Raw genomic sequence first — 12,028 nt, 5'->3', positions numbered from 1 at the left:
TGATTTCTAGGCGCCACCTCACCAGAGGTCAGCTACAGCGACTCTTCGGGCTGACCAAGGCAGGAATCTATAGTCTCTGACAGGTATCCTACTGCCACCACCAGATGGCGTCGTCCATTTTGTGGGAGTTTAGGGGGCAGACTCACAGATGGCGTTAACGTTGCTACTCCGTGCTCCAACGGTGGAGTCGGGTTCGTAACAGTAGTTAACAGGTGGAATGCATTAGGCAGTGATGTGGTGGAGGCTGACTCCATACACAGTTTCAAATGTAGATATGATAGAGCTTAAGAAGCTCAGTAATCTGTACTCCAGAAGGTTGACGTTGATAGGCAGGACCAAAAGAGCTCAACCCACGCAAGCACAACTAGATGAGTACAACTAGGTGAGTACACACACATACACTAAAGAGTACTGGGAAGACGGAACACTACGATAATAGCTCCCATCCTGTAACTACACTTAAGTAACTACAAACATGCTAAATATACATCCGGAGGTCCACATGTGACATCTGCTGAAAGACAAATAATGAAACAGCTGACAAAAGTCACCCGGACCCCGTATTCTTTATGCCTTATTTGACCTGATTTTGCAACCAAATGTTCTCACCACTCGTAAGGTTTCTTGCTCCAGGCGCGAGTAATGAACATTTGCTGGTAAAAAAAAAATCAATGTTAGCTGACATTAATGACTGTCAAGAGTGGAAACAAGGCACGCAGTCGCATGTGGGTCAGTGAAGCAAGGCAGTACGACTTATGGTCCTGCATAGTGTAGATATAGGCAGTACGACTTATGGTCCTGTATAATGTAACTATAGGCAGTACGACCTATGGTTCTGTATAGTGTAACTAGGCAGTACGACTATAGATATAATCGTATTGTGTATGACTATAGTGTAAATAGTCGGTATTATAGTCCCAATTCAACATATAACATTATTATAAATATTGCAGGATTATTTATACAGGAATTTATTTACGCCTGTTTACTAAATGAAACTGATAATTTCATGTATATTTTTTCTCAGTATGTTAATAGAGTAGGCCTAGTTGTGCAACAACCACTGCTGTTGATGTTGATATTCATTTGTACCTCATTGACTTTAATTACATTAGGGTGTTCAAAGCCTTTAATTACATTAGGGTGTTCAAAGCCTTTAATTACATTAGGGTGTTCAAAGCCTTTAATTACATTGGGTTGTTCCAAGACTTTAATTATATTGGGCTGTTCCAAGCCTTTAATTATATTAGAATGTTCCAACCCGGAAATGCACTTTGTTTTTGCTATCTGTAGCTATGTGAGTTTTGCCTTGAGCTAAAATATCCTTATTAAGGCTTCACATTTGGCAGAGACCAGTTTGTGTCAAGACAGTGTTTACAAAACTGGAATATGAACTGAAGTGACGGTATGATTTTTGCGTCGTCAGCACAGTAACAAAGTGAGTTCAACGATTTGGTGTATTTCTGATGATACACTCGTCGAAATTGCTCTGTTTGGGATAAGAAGACCTTTTTCTGATGGTCACTAATGGTCATTAATAGTAGCTCTCGTACGGTAGTATATTCTTGAGATGACGAGCTGTATTAGTTCCTAATGGTTAAATATATATTTTGAATTGAATTTTACTATGGTTTTAATAATAATAATAATAATAATAATAATAATAATAATAATAATAATAATAATATAATTATTATCATTATTATTGGGAAAATCAATTGGAGCAATGTATAGTGATTCGAATCAGCGTCCTGGGTATTCCCAGTTGCACACCATAACCCATTGCTTTGCAGTACGCAAAAATTAGCTTAACCTGGAACTTATCTGCATCCACTAGGGGTCCTCCTGGCACTGAACTGATACCAAATCAAGTTTTCACAACTTACCCTTGTGCACTCTGGTGTAGGTGTAAGACTTCTCCACGCGCTTCCCTCAAATACATACAAGGAAATCACTCTAATTTGCGTCAAGGGGAAGAATAGATAGAAGACTAGCACTGGGAAGTTCTTCCTGATTTTGAAGACTGGCCTGAAAGACTAACCATAATATCATAGTGCTTTCTCGTGATAATTGCCATTCCTTGCGTTATAAACTTTGAATTTATATTAAAGTATTGCAAAGGAACATCTGAAATTTTCTCTCAGGAGCACAACTAACAAAGTTAGAACAATGCACAAGGAAATTTATATGCCTGAAAGCCAATGTGTGCTTGAAATTTTAAGTCTCACCAAATCAATCCCTGAATAATAATTTTGTATACCTGTCCACGATCTAAAGTTATTAGAAACACTGAAGACAATGTCACGCATCTAATGATAAGCAAACATAAATACCCGATAAAATGCCGTCCCTTCAGACTCTCCAACTCACAAGAGATATCGCTGGTTTGTGGATATAAATAACTATATATTATAATTAATATAATATATTAACATCACAAAAAACATACCCCACAGTTTCCTTCACTTCAACTCCCTCTATCAAGAATAACACGCTATGTATGCATGTGAATATCAGAATAGTCTTTCCTTTGAACGAACGCAGTATTTCGAAGATTATGGCCTAGGAAATATATAGTAATACAATTTGTGAAGAGGTTCGCAGCCGCAACACAGTTGCTACATCAGCTGAGACATCTTGTTAAGATGTGTTATGACAAATAACGTAAATTGAATTCAGTAAAATTTCAAGCTGAACTGAACTGATACATCATGTTAATGTGATTTCCTTGTGCATTAATAATAATAAGAAGAAGAAGAATAATAATAACAACATAAGACAAAAACCCTCACTTCTGTGGGTTTGTGTGAATGTGTGAATGTTTTTTTAAGGATTTTACACAAGTCTTTCACACTCTCCTGAGTGCTTTATCAAGGTCTTAATATGTGATTAGGACGAGACTTACATCTCAACGTCTAATCTTATTCGTTCAGATGTAATCATTACAAAAAATTGACAAATACACAAGTGTGGGGTTTTTATTCTATGTTATTATGTCTGTGAGAAGACATTACCAATAATAATAATAATAGTAATAATAATAACATATTTGCTAGCATTTATTTATCGTAAAATTTCACAAATCCACAAATGTTCATTGTAAGAGTTCAGTTTCATATAATTTAAGTCGCTCATCACTGTTGTTCCGTCAGAGAATTTCACTTTCTCACCTCTAATGCATCAGTGACGTCCTTCCATCCTGGTTCTCATGTTTGTGAATGATTAGGCGCTTATCGTGCATCTGGGTTTATGTGCCATGCATCTAGACGTTGTAGCCACAGGCAGGTGGATCTACTCATTTAATCTAATGGAATATAATACGAGTCTCTGTTTTGTCCTCCACTTTGTTGTTGGTGTTACAAGCGTCGCATTTTAACGTTTACCCAAGCAATAAACCCAGTAGAGAGCCTTATGCCACTATTTGCGAGAGCCGTCAACTTCATTTATGCTAACCTTATTTTTCTGTCTTTAATCCATGCTATAATCCACGTTAATATGTTTCGTTTTCGAAGGTTTGGAATCTGACCTTCCATTATTTTCCAGATGTATATTATTTCGTTTTCGTCTCAAAGAGTGCAAAACTGAGTAATTTTGGGTCTCAGTAGTTTCACTATGGACCATTAATTATTAATCCTCCTTCCCAAATGAAGAACACAAGAAATGTGGAGGCGATTTGTGTTAGGATCATTTATCGATCATATTCATTGGAATATATCCCTACAAAGTGATTTTATGCCTAATATATCTGATCTGTGCCTAATAATGCTGGCGGATGTTGAGGGTAGAGGTCTTATAACTTCCCAACACTTGTACAGTCGGTGGCTAAATTATTTGAGTACTAGACTATCACAGACTTGAAATCTAATTCCTTTTCAAGTTTAGACATCTATTTGCAGGAAACAATTTTAGTCATCATTTTATCAATTAAAAAACAACGAGTATGTTCTTAATCATTCTTACTGGACGAAAAAAACAACTCTTTCCTCAGGAAAGCAAGAAGCCAGTATAAGATATTTCATTCTTTATTGTAACATTAAACATTTAATAAATAAGGAATAATAAATAATAATTTTACAAGGTGTTTGTGCAAATATAAATATGTGAAGAGGCATTATAATACATTTACCACTGTGAGCTTACACAAGCACGCCTGATCACGTCACATGATGGACTGAGAGATCTTCGCCAGGCAGAAATATTTCCACTTCGTTTTACAATTGCATGAGTTTGTTTATTTCCCATAGCTACTGCCACCGCCACCAGATGATCCACCTCCACCTGATCCACCTCCACATAGTATTCCATTACTACCGCAGAGTATACCACCTCCACCTCCTCAAGAAGGTGCCGAATATCGTCCTCCACCGCCACCTCCACCTCCGCCGCCTCCAGAAGGTGCCGAATATCGTCCTCCACCACCGCCTCCACCTCCACCTCCTCCAGAAGGTGACGAATATCGTCCTCCACCGCCGCCTCCACCTCCGCCGCCTCCAGAAGGTGCCGAATATCGTCCTCCACCACCGCCTCCACCTCCTCCAGAAGGTGCCGAATATCGTCCTCCACCACCACCGCCTCCACCTCCACCGCCTCCAGAAGGTGCCGAATATCGTCCTCCACCACCGCCTCCACCTCCACCTCCTCCAGAAGGCGCCGAATATCGTCCACCACCACCGCCTCCACCTCCACCTCCTCCAGAAGGTGCCGAATATCGTCCTCCACCACCACCTCCACCTCCACCGCCTCCAGAAGGTGCCGAATATCGTCCTCCACCAGCACCTCCACCTCCGCCGCCTCCAGAAGGTGCCGAATATCGTCCTCCACCACCACCTCCACCTCCCCCTCCTCCAGAAGGTGCCGAATATCGTCCTCCACCACCGCCTCCACCTCCGCCACCTCCAGAAGGTGCCGAATATCGCCCTCCACCACCACCACCACCGCCTCCACCTCCGCCTCCACCTCCACCTCCACCTCCTCCAGAAGGTGCCGAATATCGTCCTCCACCACCGCCACCTCCAGAAGGTGACGAATATCGTCCTCCACCACCACCTCCACCTCCTCCAGAAGGTGCCGAATATCGTCCTCCACCACCGCCTCCACCTCCGCCACCTCCAGAAGGTGCCGAATATCGTCCTCCACCACCGCCTCCACCTCCGCCACCTCCAGAAGGTGCCGAATATCGTCCTCCACCACCGCCTCCACCCCCGCCGCCTCCACCCCCGCCGCCTCCAGAAGGTGCCGAATATCGTCCTCCACCACCACCTCCTCCACCGCCTCCACCTCCTCCAGAAGGTGCCAAGTATTTCCCTCCTACTCCTCCTCCACTGCCTCCACCTCCACATAGTATTCCATTACTACCGCAGAGTATACCACCTCCTCCACCTCCACCGCCTCCAGAAGGTGCACCATACCGTCCACCTCCACCTCCACTTGGCAACTCAGCCCAGGAGAAGGTGACCAGGAGGGCCAGACATAGTCCAGCAACTCCAGCTCTCTGCAACAAACACAATAACTTGATTCATCTTGTACTAGAGATGAAGAAATTGCTTAAACAGCATTAACAAGAAACATTAACATTGACACTGAGCGAGAGAGAGCCGTGTCCTTATATTTTAAGTTCAGAAATTATTTGTTTACCATCATTAAAGAATCAATTACATGTTCAGTTATATGTAAGTTGTTCATATATTGTTAGTGGATGAATTAATATTTGGTTAATAGAGGGGAACAGTCTATGTAGTGGACTATGTACACTAGACAGGAACATTATAGCGAACTATGTACGCTAGACAGGAGCAAAAATTGTAACATACTGATGCTGGGAGTGACCAAGAGCTACTCACCATGTTGCTGGTGTAACAGGACGAGCTGAGAAGGTTATGATGGTTAGGTGACTCTAGGTTCGCCTTTTATACAGATCCTTCTGGCTGTTGCTGCCGCTGGAGGGTCAAGCAATGACTTGGACATTCCCATCAAAGTTACACACACACATATTGATTAACATCTTCTCTGCCCTTGAGTCCATCCACGAAGACGAGGCACTCAGGGGCAAGTCCATGGGTTCTGGTGGTGGTGGTGGTGATGGTGGTGGTGGTGGTGGTGGTAGGAGAGATTATATGGTCATGTAGCTTCGTCAGTGACCTTCGAGACCTCACGGGACTTCAACGAATCCTCCTCTACAGTGGCCAGATGCACGAAGCAGTTACGCAAGAACTTACGAATGTGTACATCTTTCCACAAACTTTGACGGCTTTGGTTATATTTATTAAACAGTTTACAAGCATGAAAACTTCACAATCATCTGTTATTATTGTTATAAACAGCCTCCTGACTTAGGAGCTTATTGATTGTTTAATAATGGTAAACAAAGCCGCCAAAGATTAAGAAAAGATGTACAGGTTCGTAAGTGCTTGCGTAACTGCTTCGGGAATCTGGCCGTCTATCTGCTGTTCGTAGCTCTTCCTCTGCTGATACTGCTTGCTAATACACACATTACCCCCCCCCCATTTACTATGTCTGTCTACAGTTTATCTGAATCTCGGATTTCTTCTGCAATTTGTGTCTATCTCTAATGCTCTCTCTCTCTCTCTCTCTCTCTCTCTCTCTCTCTCTCTCTCTCTCTCTCTCTCCGTATTTAGTATTTTATTTGTATTTGAGAGTGTAAAGGAGAGACCACACTCAGAATGTGTAAGTGTAAGGAGAGACCACACTCAGAATGTGTAAGTGTAAGGAGAGACCACACTCAGAATGTGTAAGTGTAAGGAGAGACCACACTCAGGATGTGAGAGTGTAAAGGAGAGACCACACTCAGAATGTGTAAGTGTAAGGAGAGACCACACTCAGAATGTGTAAGTGTAAGGAGAGACCACAATCAGGATGTGAGAGTGTAAAGGAGAGACCACACTCAGAATGTGTAAGTGTAAGGAGAGACCACACTCAGGATGTGAGAGTGTAAAGGAGAGACCACACTCTGAGGAACACAAGACCACAGTCGTCCTCGTTTGCATGTTGGGCTTGTTCTCTCACTTACGTCGTGTCACTGCTCTCCCAAGCATGGGAGTGAGCGTTCATGCATTGTTGAAGAGGCAAATGTTAGGTAAAAAGATTTCTTAACACAAGCACGCACTCCAGCACGCATGTACTCATGACCATGCTGACCCTCAGCATGCACGCGCTCATTTCTAGACGCATTCTCGCATTTCTTCATGGATATTGGAAAATTAGAGATGTTTAAGTATGGTGGTCGCCCTCCGCACACAGGGAGGCTATAGTAACTGGGGCTACTCTCACTGCTCGCTCCACGGGGAGGTTATAGTGAGTGGGGCTACTCTCACCGCTCGCCCCACGGGGTGGCTATAGTGACGGGGCTACACTCACATAGCCATAAAAAATTTAAGGGGGATTGACAGAGTGGAAAAAGAGGAAATGTTTACAGTGGACTTCAAGGCGGACGGTCGCCCAAGATTCAGATGACTCAGAGATGCTATATAGTTTTTTACTTACCGTAAGAGCTGTGGGAGAATGGAATGAAATAAAGGAGGAGGTTGAGGAAGCTAACTCTATTCATAATTTGAAAAGTAGATGTGATAGGGAAATAGGTCAGGAGTCATTACAACAGACAACCGATGGCAAGAACGCCTGGATCCAAGAGCTAGAGCTCGATCCTGCAGGGAAAAACAGGGTAGACAGACTGAATTAGACAGACTGAACGAATGGTCCAACAAATGGCTACTAAAGTTCAATCCGACTAAATGTAAGGTCATGAAACTAGGCGGTGGAAATAGGAGGCCAGATACAAGATACCGAATGGGAAATGAAGAACTTCATGAAACAGACAGAGAGAAAGATCTAGGAGTTGATATCACACCAAACCTGTTTCCTGAAGCCCACATAAAAAAATACATCTGCGGCATACGCTAGACTGGCTAACATCAGAGCAGCCTTCAGGAACCTGTGTAATTAATCATTCAGAACCTTGTACACAGCATATGTAAGACTATTCCTGGAGTATGCGGCCCCAGCATGGAGCCCGTACCTTGTCAAGCACAAGACGAAGCTGGAAAAAGATCAGAGGTATGCCACTAGGCTAGTCCCAGAAGTAAAAGCCATGAGTTACGAGGAAAGGCTGCGTGAAATACACCTCACAATACAGGGAGACAGAGGAGTAAAAGGAGACATGGATCACTACCTATAAAATTCTCAGAGGAATTGACAGGGTAGATAAGGATAAACTTTTTACCCAAATGAGCCACAGGGATGTTAGAAAGAACTTTTTCAGTGTCAAAGTAGTTGTTACGGCCACTATGGGTCGCAACCGGGTTCTTTGCTTTAGGAACCAATGTACTAGTAACCGACCCCAAGTCGGTAGTGGCTTTCAAGGAGTGAGCTCGGTAATGCAAGTAAAGCACAAGAAGGGAGTTTAAAGGAATACGACACTTCATCAATTATCAATATATTCACATATTATCTCTATCCCATCACCTTAAATAGAATGATAAACGAAGTATTACTACACTGATATATACACACGTGTCGCTCTCATAGGACACTAAGCGGTCCTCGATGCTCATGCAATGCAGCCTTGTCAACTTCCGTGTTTCCTCAACACACAGTACCGTCCTCAACCAGTACTGGGAAACACCAACGAGTCTACCCTAGCCATGGGCCAGCCTATACACGGTCTCACTAGGTGCTCCTTGTGAACGCCCACAATCACTCTCCAGCCTGGTGCTGGCAGAGAACATCAGCATCGAGCTGCTGGGCCTCTCCACGAACAAATACAAGGGTAGCGAACCCCTGACAGGAGCTTCTTGCAACTAGCTAGTTACACTCCTCAGTAGCACCTCACTGTCGGTCGTCTCTTCCTCTAGCCAGTCCCGGGATACGCCAAATTCTGTCACTGCCACTTCACAGGCAGACAGCAGATACATCATAGTTCCTCTTCGGCGGCGGCTCACTGCTCCCGTAAAGCAGAATGGAGTAGAGAGATAATAGGCTGCCCTGGGTAGACTGACTGTTCTCATACCACAGCAGCCCTACGTCGCCTCTGTGGTTACAGACACGTCATCAGTGAACTGGCCAGTACTTGGGACACTAGGAAATACCACTTACGGACTCTGACATTAACATACAACTCCTCTCACAATATATGGCGCTGATTTCTAGGCGCCACCTTACCAGAGGTCAGCTACAACGACTCTTCGGGCTGACCAAGGCAGGAATCTAGAGTCTCTGACAGGTATCCTACTGCCACCACCAGATGGCGTCGTCCATTTTGTGGGAGTTTAGGAGGCAGACTCACAGATGGCGTTGACGTTCCTATTCCATGCTCCAACGGTGGAGTCGGGTTCGTAACAGTAGTTGACAGGTGGAATGCATTAGGTAGTGATGTGGTGGAGACTGACTCCATACACAGTTTCAAATGTAGATATGATGAAGCTTAAGAAACTCAGTAATCTGTACTCCAGAAGATTGACGTTTGAGAGGCGGGACCAAAGAACTCAACCTCCGCAAGCACAACTAGATGAGTACAACTAGGTGAGTACACACACATACACTAAAGAGTACTGGGAAGACGAAACACCACGATAATAGCTCCCAGCCTGTGACTACACTTAAGTAACTACACACATACTAAATATACATCCGGAGGTCCACATGTCACATCTGCCGAAAGACAAATAATGAAACAGCTGACAAGTCACCCCGTATTCTCTATGCCTTATTTGACCGGATTTTGCAACCAAATGTTCTCACCACTCGTAAGTTTCTGTGCTCCAGGCGCGAGTAATGAACATTTGCTGGTAAAAAAAATCAGTATTTGCTGACATTATTGACCGTCAAGAGTGGAAACAAGGCACGCAGTCGCATGTGGGTCAGTGAAGCTAGGCAGTACGACTTATGATCCTGTATAGTGTAGCTATAGGCAGTACGACTTATGGTCCTGTATAGTGTAACTATAGGCAGTACGACCTATGGTCCTGTATAGTGTAACTAGGCAGTACGACTATAGATATAATCGTATAGTGTATGACTGTATAGTGTAACTAGTCGGTATTATAGTCCCAATTCAACATATAACATTATTATAAATATTGCAGGATTATTTATACAGGAATTTATTTACGCCTGTTTACTAAATGGAACTGATAATTACATGTATATTTTTTCTCAGTATGTTAAAAGAGTAGGCCTAGTTGTGCAACAACCACTGCTGTTGATGTTGATATTCATTTGTACCTCATTGACTTTAATTACATTAGGTTGTTCCAAGACTTTAATTATATTGGGCTGTTCCAAGCCTTTAGAATGTTCCAACCCGGAAATACACTTTGTTTTTGCTATCTGTAGCTATGTGAGTTTTGCCTTGAGCTAAAATATCCATATTAAGGCTTCACATTTGGCAGAGACCAGTTTGTGTCATCAAGACAGTGTTTATAAAACTGGAATATGAACTGAAGGGACGGTATGTTTTTTGCGTCGCCAGCACGGTAAGAAAGTGAGTTCAACGATTTGGTGTATTTTGGATGATACACTCGTCGAAATTGCTTTGTTTGTGATAAGAAGACCGTCTTCTGATGGTCACTAATGGTCGTTAATAGTAGCTCTCGTTCGGTAGTATATTCTTGAGATGACGAGCTGTATTAGTTCCTAATGGGTAAATATATATTTTGATTTAAATTTTACTATGTTTATAAAAATCATAAAAATAATATTAATAATAATAATTATTATTATTATTATTATTTTTATTATTATTATTATTGGGAAAATCAATTGGAGCAATGTATAGTGATTCGAATCAGTGTCCTGGGTATTCCCAGTTGCACACCATAACGCAATGCTCTGCAGTACACTATAAATAACTTAACCTGGAACTTATCTGCATCCCCTAGGGGTCCTCCTGGCACCGAACTGATACCAAATCATGTTTTTACAACTTACCCTTGTACACTCTGGTGTGGGTGTAAGACTTCTTAACGCGCTTCCCTCAAATACATACATGGAAATCATTCTAATCTGCGTCAAGGTAAGAAAAGAGGGAAGACTGGCACTGGGAAGTTCTTCCTGACCTGAAGACTGGCTAGGAAGACTAACCATAACGTCTTAGTGCTTTCTCGTGATAATTGCCAATCCTTGCCTTATAAACTTTGAATTTATATTAGAGTATTACAAAGAAACATCTGAAATTTTCTCTCTGGAGCATAACTAACAAAGTTGCAACAATGCACAAGGAAATTTGTATGCCTGAAAGATAATGTGTGCTTGAAATTTTAAGTCTCACCAAATCAATCCATGAGTAATAATTTTGTATTCCTGTCCACGATCTTATCTAAACTTATTGGAAACACTGAAGACAGTGTCACGCATCTAATGATAAGCAAACATAAATACCCGATACAATGCCGTCCCTTCAGACTCTCCCACTCAGAAGAGATGTCGCTGGTTTGTGGATATAAATAACTATATATTATAATTAATAAATATATTAACATCACAAAAACCATACCCCACAGGTTCCTTCACTTCAACTCCCTCTATCAAGAATAACACGCCATGCATGCATGTGAATATCAGAATGGTCTTTCCGTTGAACGAACGCAGTAATTTCAGAGATTATGGCATAGGAAATATATAGTAATACAATTTGTGAAGAGGTTCGCAGCCGCAACACAGGTGCTACATCAACTAAGACATCTTGTTAAGATGTCTTATGACAAATAACACAAATTGAATTCAGTAAAATTTCAAGCTGAACTGAACTGATACATCATGTAATTGTGATTTCCTTGTGCATTAAAAATAATAATAATAATAATAATAATAATAATAATAATAATAATAATAATAACAACATAAGACAAAAATCCACAGTTCTGTGGGTTTGTGTGAATGTGTGAATGTTTTTTTTAAAGATTTTACACAAGTCTTTCACACTCTCCTGAGTGCTTTATCAAGGTCTTAGTGTGTGATTAGGACGAGACTTACATCTCAACGTCTAATCATAGACATTGAGATGTAATCATTACAA

The 12,028-nt window shown here is 42.0% G+C and overlaps 1 protein-coding gene across 1 annotated transcript; it reads left to right on the top strand.

Moving 5' to 3' along the window:
- The first annotated feature begins 687 nt into the window (after positions 1–687).
- LOC123751210 (basic proline-rich protein-like) lies at positions 688–5,558 on the top strand. Its single transcript, XM_069310207.1, has 2 exons — positions 688–729; positions 4,245–5,558. Exons 1-2 carry the CDS (start codon positions 688–690, stop codon positions 5,556–5,558), a joined length of 1,356 nt encoding a protein of 451 aa, XP_069166308.1.
- Positions 5,559–12,028: the final 6,470 nt, after the last annotated feature.

Source organism: Procambarus clarkii, chromosome 6 (genome assembly GCF_040958095.1).
Source record: "Procambarus clarkii isolate CNS0578487 chromosome 6, FALCON_Pclarkii_2.0, whole genome shotgun sequence".
NCBI lineage: Eukaryota > Metazoa > Arthropoda > Malacostraca > Decapoda > Cambaridae > Procambarus > Procambarus clarkii.
The sequence above is the reverse complement of the archived record's forward strand: the minus strand, read 5'-3'. Positions and strand labels throughout refer to the sequence as shown.

What these genes read in the sequence shown, in the direction of transcription:
- LOC123751210 (XM_069310207.1), top strand. Translation starts at nt 688, where the DNA reads ATGACTGTCAAGAGTGGAAACAAGGCACGCAGTCGCATGTGG. An exon ending in AGGCACGCAGTCGCATGTGG is followed by an intron (nt 730 to 4,244) that starts GTCAGTGAAGCA and finishes TATTTCCCATAG; the next exon opens with CTACTGCCACCGCCACCAGA.